Source organism: Carica papaya, chromosome 2, assembly GCF_054855325.1.
Source record: "Carica papaya isolate Zhongbai chromosome 2, ASM5485532v1, whole genome shotgun sequence".
NCBI lineage: Eukaryota > Viridiplantae > Streptophyta > Magnoliopsida > Brassicales > Caricaceae > Carica > Carica papaya.
This window is the reverse complement of record NC_142310.1, coordinates 31,613,004-31,629,071: the sequence shown is the minus strand read 5'-3', so window position 1 is coordinate 31,629,071 and position 16,068 is coordinate 31,613,004. Positions and strand designations below refer to the sequence as shown.

Sequence of the window (16,068 nt, the reverse complement as noted above, 5' to 3'; positions counted from 1 at the left end):
CTTAATACATATGTATATATATATATATACACACTGGGGATTTTGCAGTCTTATTCTATCTTGTATTTCAAACATGGATTCCTTCTTCTTGTACTGCTTCTAAAATCAAGCATGATTTGTTTGTGTCAGAGGTGACGAAATTTTTTATTAAAAAATATGATATTTTTATATAATGTGAATTAAAATCTAGAACATAACTATTGCAATCGTCTTCTTCGTAACTTCATTCTTAATGTATTATTCTCATTCAACTCTGGATTCCGCAAGGTGAGTATTTGGTTTTTTCAGTCGATTCAGTTTGTAATTTTGCAACTTTCTTAAGAGTTTAAGTTTGAAAAGTCAAAGTGTGTAGGGAGATATTCTAATACAAATTAATTTAATCAATATTATTTATTTTAGAATTCAAAGAGTATCATTTATATTACATCTTCAAAAGAAATTATATTTACGTGAATTAAGAAAACTTTTATATCATAATAGAGCTAGTGTATTATTTACTTTTTTTAATTATAAATTATTTACTACCATGATAATAGATGTCTGTTAATTTTTAACTTTACTTATATTTATATATAATAAATGTACTGAAATTGATATATAATAATTTAATTAAATCAAGAGAAATAATTTTATTTTTAATATGTATCAGACTAACACATCACAGTAAAAAATCTGTTCATTTTAACAATTTTTTTTTCAAGAGGCAACATGATAATTTTACATACATAGAAATATTCAAAAATTAATATTACAGAAGACTGTAGTGTATACCATACTGATCAATTCAATCCTGTTTGATTCCTTCTTCTCATCAAAGCTAGCTACTAGAGGGTTTGGTTCGTTCTGGTTCCAGGCGAAATGGAGTTCCAGTTCCTTCTTTCGCTTCTCGTTTGGCTCGTCAGTTTGGAGCTCCAGACCCATTTGAGTCTATTCATGAATCAAAGAAAAGAATTTTCTTGGTTTTTGTGGTGTTTGAGATCTTAAGAATGATTGCGAGATCTGGATTTTGGATTACAGAAGATAATCTTTGTTGGAGGTATTGTTTCCTTTTTCCTCTTTTCTTTTTCACTGTTTGGATTACGAAATCTGAATGTGTTGTTTGTATGTGCATTTTTCTTTTCATTTAAGAAACTTCCTTCTTTTTTCTCTCCTCTCTGAGTCAAAAGGCATGAATTGCAGTTTAAGAATTTCTTATTTCCAGTTGAGTCTCTTCAGAAATGGGCTCAAAAGTTGAGGGCTAAATACGTAATTTACCCCAGACTTACAGGAGACGAAAGAAACAGAATAATATAAAATTAGAATATCAAACTTATATTATTCATGGCATTAACTTATTCTTAGGGAACCCGGCAAATCAGCCGAATTTGTCAATGCCATAAGAAAATTGGAGAAAAAGAAACTTTTTGAGTAACTTCAGGGAACTTTTGTATATGGGAGGCATGTTCTCTCTTTCATTTTTTCTAAAGATTTCAGAAAAGGCTTATATGTTCCCCCTGAGAAATAACAAGCTAAAACACTGGTTAAGTTCAATAACTGATCAGCTTAATATCTGCTAAATCCCCAAAATGGCTTATGATTCTTCATCTTCTTTCGGCTGCTTTGCCTCTCAAACAAGTAATGATGTGTTCATTAGTTTTAGAAGTGAAGACACTGGTCACAACTTTACTAGCCATCTCTATGCTGGTCTTTGTAGGAAAAAGATCCAAACCTTCATACGTAATAAACTCAAAACAGGAGATGCGATCTCTCCTGCAATATTGAAAGCAATTGAAGCTTCTAACCTCTCTGTGATCGTTTTCTCCAAAGAGTATGCTTCTTCCAAATGCTGCTTGGAAGAACTCCTAAAGATACTTGAGTGCAGGAAAGAAAAAGGACAGATTGTTATACCAGTCTTCTATCATGTAGATCCCTCTCATGTTCGCAACCAATCTGGCCGTTTTGGAGATATATTTTCTGAAGCTGTAAAACGTTTCAGTGAGCAGGAGCAGAGCTGGAGATCTGCTTTGAAAGAAGCAGCAAATCTATCTGGGTGGGACTCGTCCGTGGTTAGGTATCTCTTTTAACTTGCTCTTCTTATTGATGCAACTGATTAGAGTTTATCATGCTGACAATACAATGTATGAAATATCCCATTGATGGTTGATATGTATGCAACTGGAGAATTATTTGCCATCCAACTTGAGCTAGCATGCAAGAATTGTTTAGAAGTAAGAGGTCCTGTTTTCATGCTTCGTTTCTTTTTAACTAGTTACCTGAGGGCTTCTTGTTGCATGCTATTGGAATGTAGAATATTCATTTTTAGAATGATACATTCTAAGTTTCATGAATCTGTGATGTTGTTGATCAAATTATCATCATATGCCAAAATGTCTAGTCAAACATGAAGCACATTCACTCTTCAAGTGCTTGGTCTGTTTCAGATTATTGCAATTAACTCCTCCATCTTGCAGGCCTGAATCCATCCTCGTTGATGAAATTGTGAGTGATATTTTGAAGAAATTGAATCTTCTTTCATCTAGTGTTCTAAAGGAAAGCTTGGTTGGGATATATCCACGAGTCAGTAAAGTTATTTCTTTAGTATGCATTCGATCACCAGACTTTCGTATGGTAGGAATTTGGGGAATGGGTGGCATTGGTAAGACCACCATTGCTGAGGCAGTATTCAATAAAATTTCCAGTCATTTTGAAAGTTGTTATTTTCTGAATAATGTCCGCGAAGCAGACACGAGAGGTGACCTACCTCGTTTGAGAGACGAACTTCTTTCAAATGTCTTAAACGAAGAGAATTTACGTGTATGCACTCCCACTATAGGAAGTGCCTTTATCAAGAGTAGGCTCCAGAGTAAAAGAGTACTGATAGTTCTTGATGATGTGGATGATCTGGCACAACTAGAGTTTTTGTTTGGAGGGCTTGATAAATTTGGTCCCGGAAGCCGTGTAATAGTGACTACTAGGGATAAACAAGTACTAAATTCTTATGACATTGGAGACATATATGATGTAGAGAAGTTGAATGATCATGATGCCTTCCAGCTTTTTTGTCAATATGCATTTAATCAAGATAATCCTTCTAAATCTTATATTGAGCTTTCAATGAAGGTTATAGACTATGCTCATGGGATTCCTCTGGCGCTCAAAGTCTTAGGCTCCTATCTTCGTCATAAAAGTGAACGACACTGGGAGAGTGCACTGAGGAAGATGAAATTAGTTCCTAACCTGAAAATTCGGGAGGTGCTTAAAGTCAGTTATGATGCACTGGATAAAGAATCAAGCGATGTATTTCTTGATATTGCATGTTTCTTTAAAGGGCAGCTTAGAGATGATGTTGAAAGAATTCTAGGTGGCTGTTACGGTCATTCTATCTTGTCAGGAATAGATGTTCTCATTGATAAATCTCTCATAAGTGTTTCAAATAAAAGGATAGAAATGCATGATTTGTTGCAAGAAATGGGTTGGTCTATTGTCCGCCAAGAATCTGAGATAGAGCCTGGAAAAAGAAGCCGGTTGTGGACTCCCGAGGACATCTATCATGTATTGACAAAAAATACAGTAAGAACAAAATATCTTAACATCATTCTCTATCATTTCTAGTGGTTCCAGGAAAGAAATCTGCTGAACACTATCATTCTCTATCATTTCTAGTGGTTCCAGGAAAGAAATCTGCTGAACACTTACTTAAAAAGCTTAAACGTAAACAATATTTTATCCTTTATGCTTATGACAATCTCCAAATGTTGTTTATACAGGGGACTGAAACAATAAGAGGCATATTCCTTGATGAATCAAAAGTAGAAGAGATGAAGTTAAGCCCAATGACTTTTTCAAAAATGTACAATCTTAAATTCCTCAAGATTTATCATAGAAGCTGCAAAAAAAACTCTAAAGTGTGCCTTCCACGTGGTCTTAAATCGCTTCCTGTGGAGCTGAGGTATCTGTACTGGAACGCATTTCCATTAAAATCTCTGCCATGTAAGTTTCGTCCAGAGTACCTTGTGGAACTTTATCTACCTAAGAGCAAGATTAAGCAACTTTGGTATGGAGCCCAGGTATAATTTCAATATGGTGCTTCTTTTAACAAAAATGGCAGATTTCACAAGTAATTGAATTGTTAATTTTCTGAGTAGAAGATATTTAAATGAAGGTTCAGGAAAAGCTTTTTTGATATTATTCATAATTAGCTAGAATATAATATAAAATAATAAGTTTTTGGACAATTTGTTGTCCAAAGTAGTTATTTAACTTCCATGGAACTTTTTTTATGGTTAATCATGACTTATGTTTTGTCTGTTTACTAGAAGTATATTTTGTGATTCTAAGATATGTTATCATTTTTCTTTTTAAATTATTTTACAGGAACTTGTTAACTTAGAAAAGATGAATCTTGCTGGGTGCAAGAACTTGATGGAATTACCAGATCTCTCATTAGCCAGGAATATTAAGGATATGACTCTTAGGTACTGCAAAAGCCTAGTTGAAATACCCTCATCAATTGGACATCTCAACAAACTTACCCATTTGGATTTGAGTGGTTGTATAAAGCTTAAGAGTCTACCAAGAAACATCAACTTGAGATCTCTTGAATTCCTAAATTTATTTGGCTGTACTAAAATGGCTACATTTCCAGAGATCTCAAGGAATATAAAATATTTATACTTGAATGGCACTGGAATAAAAGAAGTGCCATCATCGATTAAGCATATCTGTAGCCTTCTGGAATTGAATTTGTCAAACTGCATGAGACTTGTGAATATTTCAAGCTCTATTCAGGATTTGAATCATCTCCAAATCCTAAATCTGAATGGCTGCACAAATATCACAATGCTTCCCGAAATTTCAGAGAAAGTGGACGACTCATATTTGAATATGACAAGCGAAGAAGATCCGGCTTCTATTGGCTGTCTCCCTGCTCTTCGCGAGTTGTGGTTGCATAAATGCACAAGGCTTAAGAGTCTTGCACCTAACATTTGGAAGTTGAAATCTCTTAAATCTCTTGATGCTAGTGAAACTTCTATAAAACAATTACCTTCAACCTCGACAGATTCAAACCACCTAACATACTTATGCATTTCAGGATCTGAAAGTCGAGAGCCAGTGCCTCTACACCTTACTTCTTTAATAGATTTCCAATTTTTAAGCAGTCTAGAACTAAGCAGTTTACATATAAAGGAAATCCCTGAAGACATTGACTGCTTATTGTCATTAAAATGTTTAGATCTAAGCGGCAATGACTTTAAGAGCTTACCTGGAACCATCAAACAACTTTCTATGTTGAGACATCTTACATTAAGCAACTGCAATAAACTTCAATCGCTACCAGAGCTTCCTCAAAGTATAGCATCTTTACATGCACATGATTGCTCATCACTAGAAAGAATATTAGGTGAGAAAAAATTCCTTAGTGTTGGAGGTAAGGGGCAGTACATATTCAGTAATTGCTTCAAATTGGATCAAAATGAATACAAGACCATTCTGGCTAATGTACAGTTTAGAATTCAGCATCTGATGGAATATGGCGAAGAAATTGAGGTTTTGTATCTTTCTCTAATTTACTGTTTCATGCTTCCTTGCATATTATTCTAGTCTATAAACCAGTTATATACTAGAAACAAGCATCTCTGCTTTCTTCAGGGATTTTTCGTGATACTTCTACAACATATTATCTTATGGTATATGAACTAACCAACCTACATGCATAGAATTCTTTCGTTTCATTCTGGAAAATGCATTAATTTGTGATGTCTTCTTGGCACAGTTTGGAACATGTCAATTTGTTATCTGTTTACCGGGAAGTGAAATTTCAGACTGGTTCAACCATAAAAGCAACACATCTTCAATAACTATCCAGCTATCTCCCCATTGGTTCAAGAGCAAGTTTCTTGGTTTTGCTCTCTGCATTGTGGCTGAATTTGAGGGCTACTTTGATGGGTCCAATTTAGTTATTGTAGCTGATTACCATTTAGAAAACAGAGATGATGAGTTCTGTGATTTCCACTGGGGATTAAAACCATGGCCAAAATTTAGGGATCAACCTAAATTTGTTGAGTCAGAGCATATGTTCCTTTTGTGTGATGCATCAATTTATACGGGGACCGCTGAAGAAGGTTTCATCGAAGAAAGTTCTGATGAGAACTATAAAGAGGTTTCCTTTAAGTTCTCTATTGTAGAGAATGAAATTAAATCTTTAAGTTCTTCCAAGGTTAAAAGCTGTGGGGTCCGTCTACTGCATGATCCAGAAGATTTTTGCAAACCACCAGCATAGGAAAATAATGAACTTGATAGTAAATCTGATAATGTATACTATGGTATGATAACTCTGAAGACAAAGAACTAGACAGAGAGTTTGGAGATGAACTAGATACTGAGGAAGATGAGGAAGCAGATATTGAAAATGAAGATGGGCTATATGATGAAGAAGAAGAAATACTAAACACCGAGAAGGCAGATGATGAAATATACGCTGGGGAGCAAGAACAAGTAGACTCGTTTGAGGAGGAAAAGTATCCTGCTCCAAAGCGATTGAAAAGATCAAATTCATGGAGTTAGGCTAGCTGAAGCTAAAGAAACACTTGGTATTCCTCGATCAATCTCATCTCTTGTGGATGATTTACTTCATGCTGATAAGTGACTCCATAATCTTGTAATCTGTTTTGTTGTGATTACTTTCTCTGCCACACTTTTAATGGATTCCTACGTTAAATTACATAGAAGCTTTTTAGATCACATATGCTCGTGTGCTTTGGATTTAAATTCCAATTATGATCACATCTTTGTAGTGAAACCTACTGAGTCTTCAGGTATTCTTGCATAAATCTACATGTCTGCTATCTCCTGTTTCCATATATTTCGGATGATCATATTTTGATCTACAAAAGAGTTAATGATGACAAAAACCTGTGGCATACAACAAAATGCTGGCCAGATTTCTTTAAGAATGAAGGAAGGGAACTTTCAAGAAATTACAGAAGACATCTTGATCTGAGGTGGTCTATCGTTCTTAATAAATATGTTTCAAGTATGGTTTCTTCTTCTTGTACTGCTTCTAAAATAGAGTCTGACTTGTTTGTTTGTTTCAGAGGTGATGAAAATTTGCAATAATTTTCACGAGTCATCTCCATGCAGCTTGGCGCCGGACAAATGCCAAAAACTTGGTAGACAATTATGGACTCAAGAGGGAGTGAATGTAATTTCAGTAGCAGGGTTTGAAGAATCAAGGCTCTCAATAATCTTGTCATTGAAAGGTTATGGTCTTCAATTGGTGCTTGGATGAACTTGTTAGATATCCTTGAATGCAATTCTGAGAGAGAGGGAGAGAAAAATGTTACCTACTCAGACTTTTTTTTGGAGAAATAACATACAGTCATAAACAAGACTTGTGATGCAGGATTGATTTCTTTAATGAAAATAGTTTCCCAACATCTGTGCTGAGTGATGAATTCAATTACGCAACCCTAATGTTCGTGTTTTTCGACCAGAGTTTCGGTATAAATAAATATGAGAAATTTATTTTAAATTTTAAATTAAAAAAATTAATTTGTAAATAAATACTTTTATGTTTGGAATAAGTTGTAAACTTATCCAACATTACATTTAGATTGTGATTTTCTTTTTAAAGTTTTAAATTACTGTAAATAACAAAATGAATGTCACATTTTTTTATGAAGTTCATTTTTACCAAATAATTCTGAACCTCTATTACTATTTTACTTTATTTTTATTTTTTATATTCTCATTACTAACTTTTATTTAATAAAATTTTATTGAATTAACTTGAATTATTTTAAGGTATTGATGTCTTATAGTATTTTATTATTGGACCGTAATAGTTATTAGTTAATTATCAGTTTATTAGTATAATATGGATGATTAATAGTGATAAATGATAATTAAAATCATAGTAATTATAGAAAAAGAAAATAAAATTAATGCAAATAGTAATTAAATATAATTAAAGGGTAAAAGTTGTTGCCTGAAAGAAGTTGGCTATTTTTACTCTCAAATATGGCATTTCGCGCTTGACTCGGCACAACAACCATAAAGATTGCCAGAAAATACTAACTGCCTTCAGAATTTTCAGTTTCACGAGCAAAAACTCCTGAAAAAATACAGCGAAATCGAAGACATTTCCAGGTTGGGAAAGAGGAAGGAGCACCGAGTTTCTACTCTGATTAAACACTTCATTTTTTGCTGATCATTGCATTGTATAATTTGCAGATGACGACGCTGGACCCGGTGGATGGTGTTGATGCTCAGTTCGTCAAGGAGATTGAGAAACATGATAATGAAACTGAGTCGTCATCAGATTCAGACGTTGATAGATACTACTCTTCTCATCCTGCCGGCAAGAATCGCTTGTTTGGCCGCGATAAGCCTCTTCACCTGGTCCTTGGCGGCGGAAAATGTAAATTTCCTCAATTGTAAAAATATCTGCATAATATGTATATTTAGTTTATTGTCTTTTTAGGTAAGAGAATTCAAGCATATTCTTCTTCTCTGAAACTTGGTGGTTGATTCGAATTGACCTCTTCAAATGTTATTTAGATAATAGTCAAGTTGCATTGTCTTCTCAATTTATGCTCATGTTAATCCGAATCTAATTAATTGGCTGTTTTCTGTCGACTTCCGAATTTGTGTGACGGTTGTGTTTCACTTTGTGTTTGCAGCTGCTGACATTATACTTTGGCGAAACAAGCAGGTGACGGCATGCATATGTGCTGGTGCAACAGTAATATGGCTTCTCTTTGAATGGATAGGTTATCATTTGCTCACATTTGTTTGCCATTCTCTGATTCTGGTATTAGCAACATTATTCCTATGGTCCAACTTGGCCTCATTCTTCAATATGTAAGTCTCTCCATTCTTTCTGCTACTTAGCTCTTGGTATTAGCTCAGCTGCTCAACATACTTGCTTTGTTTCCAAATGACACCTTCAACTTTTAATTGAAAAAAGAACCAAATATAAAGTTACTACGATTTCGCAATCTCAACATAAACAATGTATGATTATGTTTGCCTTTGAGATGAATCATATGCCTTAAAAATCACCCTGCATTTCACGTTTATCATGCACCGACTCTGTTCTCTTTGTAATAGCAATTGTGACTTGGTTATATGATATATCTTATTCAGATCCCCGCCAGAATTCCCCAAGGTTGTATTGCCTGAAGACCTGCCTGCCACTGTTGCTCTTCTCATCAGAGATGAGCTTAATTATTCTTTCAAAACTTTTCGAGAAGTAGCTTCAGGGAATGATTTGAAGAAGTTTCTATGGGTACCTTTTTATTCCATGATGTCCTACCTCTATGCTTTGGCACTAAATAATCAATGTCTCTTTATGCTTTCCGCTGCATTTTTTCAGGTAATTGTGGCCTTGTGGGTTATCTCAGTAGTCGGCAGCTGGTTTGATTTTCTAACCCTCTTATACTTAGGTGGGTTTCAGCTTAATATTTCCTGGTACTAAAATTGTATTAACGAGCCAAAGTTAGTTGAACGAATAGCTAAGAGGTTAGATAAGAAACAATAGAAATATATATATATTTAAAAAGACATTCCCGGTGAGAAATTAGGAGGCGTGATGATACTGGATGCAGATTAAAACAGTTGCACAGACAAACACAGTTGCACATACAAACAATGTTATATTGAATACATTAAGTTCAATGCTCGTTATTTCAAACTCAGAAACAAGATTTCTGATCTGCTATGTTTGGTGACCGGTGAGTGCAGTGTTTATGGTGTTCCTGACAGTGCCAGTGCTGTATGAGAAGCATGAGGATACTGTGGACAATTACGGAGACAAGGCTTTAGGAGAACTAAAGAAAAAATATGCTGTGTTGGATGAAAAGGTTCTCCAGAAACTCCCAATGTCTCCTTTCCACAAGGATCGCAAGCAGCACTGATCATAAGTTGTAATAAGTACACATCCCCATCTACTGAACAACACCATTTCTCCTGTTTCTTAGGTTTGTTGCTCCTGATACCATCCTCATACTCATCCTTTTATTTCTCACTTGACGGTCTGATTAGTTGTTGAAGAAGACGTCGACCATTCTCCATCTCTTTTCCTTTCCCAGTGCAAATGGTTTTATTGTTTTGTTTCCCAACAATAGATAAGAGAAACATATGTAGAGAAGAAATCATTTACCATTTTCTCAGAGATAAATCAGTTGTTTTTCATTGTTTGGTAACGTGATTTGTTAGGAAACCTAGAAATCGCCATTATTTTACTTTAGAATACAATCTGCATTTCCTTCCTCTGATCACCAATAAATAATAAAATTGAACTGGTTTTCCTAAAAATTTTACCTTATAAAAGGACGCAATTTTGACATTTGTCTAGGAATAAAATCAAACTGTATATTTTTTATATGTATAGTTGTGACATTTGTCTAACCTCACATATCTTTCCTCTTAAGAGTCAAGTTTAGTTTATCAAGGTAAGAAGAAAGATGCAGTTTTCTGCGCGGTTTTGCAGAACCTGATCTATTCACACAAGCAAAAAGCTAATCAAACATTAACATTACAAAACCAAAAAAATATCGACTGTCTGATCACTAACTCAGAGTTGTATGGAAATCAACCAACACGAATTGCCCATACAACATGATGATAACAGAAAGAAAAAGTGGGGAAAATATTCTATACTTGTGACTGTTTCAGTCCAGCGGGCAGGAAGGCCTCCCACCATCCATACTCATACTTTGGGTAGGGCGCCACCCATTTTTCTGGCTTCTCGAACTCCAGAGTAGCAGGATTGGAGGCCAGAGCCTCTTCTATACTGTTAGCTTCATAGCTATCTGATAGAACCCTGTCTAATCTTAGTTTCATGAACCTGCCGAAGTACAAAATCAAGAGCGAAAACTTGAATGGTTGAAACAAGAACAAAGCCTGAAATTTCTGAAAATGTAAAACTAGTTAGGCAATTACGTGATCCAGGGCCCGTTCGTTGAAACAAGAGCAACAGCAGGTCTGCGCAAACGGCTGACAATGTTTGGGAATTTATCCAAGAACTTTGGCTCAATCACAAGCCAGAAATCCCGTTCTTTATTACGTTCTCCGTAATTACGCAGCCGCTCAAACAAAAGCTCCTTGAAGTGCTCTTCATCATCCAACATGAATTTCGCATTCGCAACCACAAAGTAGTACTTACTCGCTTCTTGCTGTATATTAAAACAATGTGATCAAAACCTAGTCAAACATAAACATGCATCTAATAATATAATCGATGGCGAAGAAGAAAAACCTTGTACCTTGTCGGTAGAAAGCTGGTCTGAGTCGGTGGCGGCCACGGCAGTCTTCCAGGAGGAGGCGGAGGAAGTTGACAAGGGGAAGATCGAAGTAGAAGATGCCAGAGTAAGATTCATGGGTAAAAACCGATTGCTGATCCCATTGCTGGGGACTGCAGCTAACACTTTGACACCATTGTTGGTGGTGATGCGCGCACCGCCCACCGCTGTTATACTCAAACTCACCGGACCTGACATTCACCTTCTCCCTTTCTTCCTTCTTCTTCCGCACCTGCAACTCAGCTCTTCACACGGAACACCACCAACCTTATCTATCTATGGATTCGCGGGTTATCTACAACTCACATCGCCAGTGTCGGGCCGTTTTCCTTTTTCTTGACCCGAGAGGTTGTGTTGTTACATCCCACTTCTTTTTTAAGCTGGGCCGAACTGAGCCCAAATCATCTGGGCCACATAGTTGTATGGCCTGTATCTGTTTATATACACTGTATATACTTCCTGGTGGGCACTATTCAAAAATTTCATGTTCTTTTTTTGAAATGGAAAAGGCCTATTCTTTAAATTTGAACTTAAGGTGGCTGTTGTGAGAAGATGATTTCGTAACACGTAATATTTTATCAAAAAGTTTTTTAATAATTGAAGATATTGGTGTTCAAATGTGACGATTACAAATAATATTCAAATTTCATATACTATTATTTTTGTGGAAGTAATTTATTAATATGAATAGTTAAATATTTTATAAAAAAAAATTAATTATATAACTTATTTTATAACAAAAAGAAATTATAAAAAAATATTATTTTTAAGAAAATATCAAATTTAATATATTTATAAAAAAACACAAATAATATTATTCTTTTCATGAAATATTAATAATCAAACATGAGACAATATAAAAAGTTTTGAAGTAATTACACTGTGTGTTTCGTACTAATAATTAATTATAAAGTATCATATAAATATATCATTATATATTCTCTTCTCCTAACACTAACTATCCTGCCTTGTTTTATTGTTTTTATTAATCATTTTATCAAACTCTAGATCCTTACTTGGAAAGGGTTATAGACAATTAAAATATCAATTCTTGAATAAATAAAATGTGATTTTTATCCCAAGAAATTAATATATATAAAAATAAATAAATAAAAACTAAATGAAATTGTAAAATTCAAATCGTGAATTGCAATAATCTAAGAACAACGAACAATATGCGCATATGAACTTTCAATTTACATTATAAAAAATAAAAAATAAAAAAAACCGTGTAACTTTTTAATGATATATTAATTTAGATAATATTAACATAAAAAGTTATTATCAATTGTTAATACTTTAAGTTGAATCATTTTCCAACATATTCCACAAGTTGAATCTTTCTACAAGCTGCTAAACAGGTAAATACAATGGTTACTCTGGAGGTTAGAATCCAAGTCTAAATGCTTTCAACACCTTAACTTGAAATACATTTCATTACATTATCATTGTTATGCTGCTGTATCTATCTAACAAAAATAGAAATGAAGGATGCAAATCCATTACAAACAGTAATGTCTTTCTTGTATAAGGAGAAGCTGCAGTTGCAAGCTTCAAGAACTCAAAAGAAAAGAGAAGGGAACCATGTGGCCCCCGAAAATAAAAAGCTTTACTTGTAGCTCACCTCCAAAAACAGCAGAAGCTGGGATGGTTGCTAAGACAGAATCAAGAATCGAAGAGAAATCATGTCAGTCCTGACGTAAGGCGTCGTCTAGCTCCAGATCTAGACCTACCCGGTTTTTAATGGAAGTAGTTGCATCAAGAGGTGTTTTGCACTTTTGCTGCAACTCCTTAAATCTGTTAACATCAAAATTATGCTTCTTAAACATTTTTCTTTGCCTTGAGAGAAAAAGCCTCTTCATCAGGTCTTGATAAGTAGGATCTCTAGCAGTGAAGAGGAAATAGGCATAGCCTATGACTATGCCCGTGGCTGTGGTGAAAAATGCAACGGGTTCCATCACATCCCATGAGAATTCCCAGAAAGTCAGCCGGAAGAAGAGTAAGACTTGTACCACAGCCGCCCCCAGCCCGGTCCAAAGTATTCGAGTAACCTGCTTATGTGCCAGCACATCTATTTCTTCCTTCCTTTCCTGCAGCATCTTCAGCTCATCCCTCACAGGGTCATCATCAGCAGTCAAGGCAAGGGGTACTGCTCTTCTAACCAGATCCACTACCTGAACATATTTGGGGATGAGATACCCAATAAAACTTAATATGATAAGGGTTAACCAAACTAACTAAATAAAACTTTTCTTTGAGGAAAAGATTTAATTGCATTTGCCTTCTAAAATATGTACCAACGACATAGACCTGTTGGACAGAGAACGGAACAAGAAGTTAGAAAGTGGGTGTCAAACCACAACGTAGATAAATTTAAGACAACACCCTGTCTTTCTAGTTAAAGTATTAACATACTATATGGGTGCTCAGCATAGTTTCTGAATAAATGCTTTCAAGGACATACAAGAATCATGGCCAAACCCAAAATAGGCAGAGAAATCTTGTATGGAAGATAAACGGAAACTTGCATCATATCATGGATACAGCTTTGAACATCAAATATGGTTTTCAATTTTGAATAACTAGATTTGCAGCAGAGTGCTGACAAATTACAATTAAAACAGAATTAAAGGAAAGAACTGGAAGGACATGTGAACAGGCACCCAACTTATCGACTACCGCTCCAAATTACACATGCTGCATCCCAAGAATTAGTCGAGCAATAAGAGTTGCATTTGAAAGAACCATCAAAACAGAGGAGAGAATTCAACTTCAAACCATGTGTATGCTTAATTGTTAGAAAAGTTTAAAGTTGGAGCCAGAAAGAAGTAAATTTCTTTTGGGGGTGATTTCATATCCTGTTTTTATTCTCACCTTTATGATCATATAAGGCCGAAGGATGACCTAACCCATGAATTTTATCAACTGAATTAGAAAGGCTATCTATTCTTAGCAAAATGACTACACAGAGAGCGTCCTGTTTGAAGATTCTGGGGAGCAAATCACCTTACTGATAACCAATATAGTAAAGAGCATGGAATCCAGAAGAAAGGAAGGAGAACATGGTGATTTTAAGTAAGATAATAGCAACTGCTAATACCTGGTATTAAAGAGCATCAAATGAATTCAAAAGGTGAAAACTAGAAATCCCACTTGGAAGAATGTGAATATGTACCAAATCATATGGACTAATTTAACAAGGAGGAAAAGGAGGAAAAAAAAAAAAAAAAAAGAGGGGTTAAAATAGATTTAGAAGCAAAACGAAAGGAGTTACCTTGTCGGGATGAAGGTAGACCTTGTCGCGGAAGAGAAGGACGACTCCTGCTTCATCGAGGACGCGAGCAAAAGAAATAGCCTCCTCGAGAGATCTAGCCATGCCCATGCTCTCGCAGGCCTGCAAGAGGTCAGGGTAGGCAATGACTTCCTTCCCCTCCGCGGTAAGCTTAACCTTGAGTGCTTCCACATTCACCAGTCTCATCAGTTTCTTAGCCTCGTTAAACGTTATGTTATCCAGTTCTCCTCCTCCTCCTCCTCCTCCTCCTCCTCCATTATTGGACTCGGATTGATCGGAAAAGTACTTAATAGTCCTCCAAAGCGGCATCGGAGAAGGATGAGCAGGAGCAGGTGAAGATCCAGCCAACAACCTCCATGAATGAGGGCAAGAAGTGAGGTGCCTTCTCCCAACAGCCGCGCATATGTTATGCTTGAACACACCACCGCACCACAGCCTCCTCCACATTTTCCGCGTTCTCTTTCTACTTCTTCGTATTGTATGGCTTTTTCAACAGAGTGATACACTAATATTTACCGGTCGGTATTGTCAGATGATATAGTAGATAATGGATTAAATGGCCAAGTCGTGTAAAGGGTTTCTCGAAACGACTGTTTATGATAATGATTAATACGCCGTTGTGATTAAATCAGTCGGCTCCTCCATGTCCGTATCCATCATCACCATCTACTTCTTCTTCACACAATCTACGGATCTGCTTGGATAAGCCTAGGGGGAGAGAAGTCGGAAACTTATCCAGTCGAAGAAAATTAAGATACTAACCCAACATTTTATTAAATAATAACGATAATGTATTTATTTTGAAATGGGGAGGCGAGAAAAGATAGGCAAATCCACAGGGGAGGAAAAGACCGAGGGAGGAATACAGAGTTTTATTTTGGACGATGACGAGCAAATTATTTATTTATTTATTTATAAGATGCAGTGAGTTGGATTGAATATTATATTATGATTAATATGTGTAAATTATACGATTAAATAATGTATGAATTTATTTTAAAAAATTAAAAATTGAATCATGAAGTTTTAATAGTTTAAGTCTGCTCGCCTCTTAACTCTGAGTAGACACACCCATGCAAATCTCTCAACTGATTTTGGATTCATTAATAGTTTTGCAAAAAGACAACAAAAAGAAATTCTCCACTTTTACATGTCTAAATCCAAGTTGACAAATAAGTGTGAATTCAAAACTCAATTTTTCAAGTCAATTATAGGAAACTATATATATATTAATTAAAATTGGTTGTTATTTATTTAATAAAATTAAATTAATATTATCCACAACTAAAGAGATACTATAAATTAGGAAAACATTCCATGACCTCAAATATATAAATATTAATATTTTAATCATTAATTTGTTTTTTTTTTTTTTTTAAATATATATATTATTCTTGGACTGTAATAAATATCTAAAACCCACTGTAACATTCTCCTACATGTTGGGAACTTGACATCTACGTTTTCTCCATCGTGAGCACAACATGCTCGCCT

General features: G+C 35.2%; 4 protein-coding genes across 7 annotated transcripts; 2 read left to right on the top strand and 2 right to left on the bottom strand.

Moving 5' to 3' along the window:
* Positions 1 to 670: 670 nt before the first annotated feature.
* LOC110823847 (disease resistance-like protein DSC1) lies at positions 671 to 7,415 on the top strand. Of its 4 annotated transcripts, none has more exons than XM_022054334.2 (7): positions 671 to 1,036; positions 1,694 to 2,050; positions 2,451 to 3,549; positions 3,747 to 4,046; positions 4,354 to 5,526; positions 5,753 to 6,980; positions 7,074 to 7,415. In XM_022054334.2, the coding sequence occupies exons 1-6, from the start codon at positions 987 to 989 to the stop codon at positions 6,257 to 6,259; spliced, it is 3,486 nt and encodes a 1,161-aa protein (XP_021910026.2). In that variant the 5' UTR covers positions 671 to 986; the 3' UTR covers positions 6,260 to 6,980; positions 7,074 to 7,415. The 4 variants fall into 4 exon arrangements, with proteins under 4 accessions (XP_021910026.2, XP_021910028.2, XP_088070206.1 ...); XM_088214080.1 differs by lacking the exon at positions 671 to 1,036 and having other exon boundaries at positions 1,327 to 2,050; positions 5,753 to 6,569; positions 6,795 to 6,980; XM_088214079.1 differs by lacking the exon at positions 671 to 1,036 and having other exon boundaries at positions 1,327 to 2,050.
* Positions 7,416 to 7,981: 566 nt separating this feature from the next.
* LOC110823669 (reticulon-like protein B5) lies at positions 7,982 to 10,184 on the top strand. The gene is made up of 6 exons (XM_022054106.2): positions 7,982 to 8,127; positions 8,212 to 8,398; positions 8,661 to 8,841; positions 9,127 to 9,268; positions 9,356 to 9,425; positions 9,724 to 10,184. The coding sequence occupies exons 2-6, from the start codon at positions 8,212 to 8,214 to the stop codon at positions 9,894 to 9,896; spliced, it is 753 nt and encodes a 250-aa protein (XP_021909798.2). The 5' UTR covers positions 7,982 to 8,127; the 3' UTR covers positions 9,897 to 10,184.
* Positions 10,185 to 10,496: 312 nt separating this feature from the next.
* EMB3143 (YCF54) lies at positions 10,497 to 11,562 on the bottom strand. Its single transcript, XM_022053973.2, has 3 exons — positions 11,247 to 11,562; positions 10,924 to 11,156; positions 10,497 to 10,828 (listed from the first exon to the last, which is right to left on the bottom strand). Exons 1-3 carry the CDS (start codon positions 11,478 to 11,480, stop codon positions 10,636 to 10,638), a joined length of 660 nt encoding a protein of 219 aa, XP_021909665.2. The 5' UTR covers positions 11,481 to 11,562; the 3' UTR covers positions 10,497 to 10,635.
* A 1,106-nt stretch (positions 11,563 to 12,668) lies between these two features.
* On the bottom strand, positions 12,669 to 15,470 carry LOC110823892 (calcium uniporter protein 2, mitochondrial-like). The gene is made up of 2 exons (XM_022054390.2): positions 14,557 to 15,470; positions 12,669 to 13,456 (listed from the first exon to the last, which is right to left on the bottom strand). Exons 1-2 carry the CDS (start codon positions 15,019 to 15,021, stop codon positions 12,971 to 12,973), a joined length of 951 nt encoding a protein of 316 aa, XP_021910082.1. The 5' UTR covers positions 15,022 to 15,470; the 3' UTR covers positions 12,669 to 12,970.
* Positions 15,471 to 16,068: the final 598 nt, after the last annotated feature.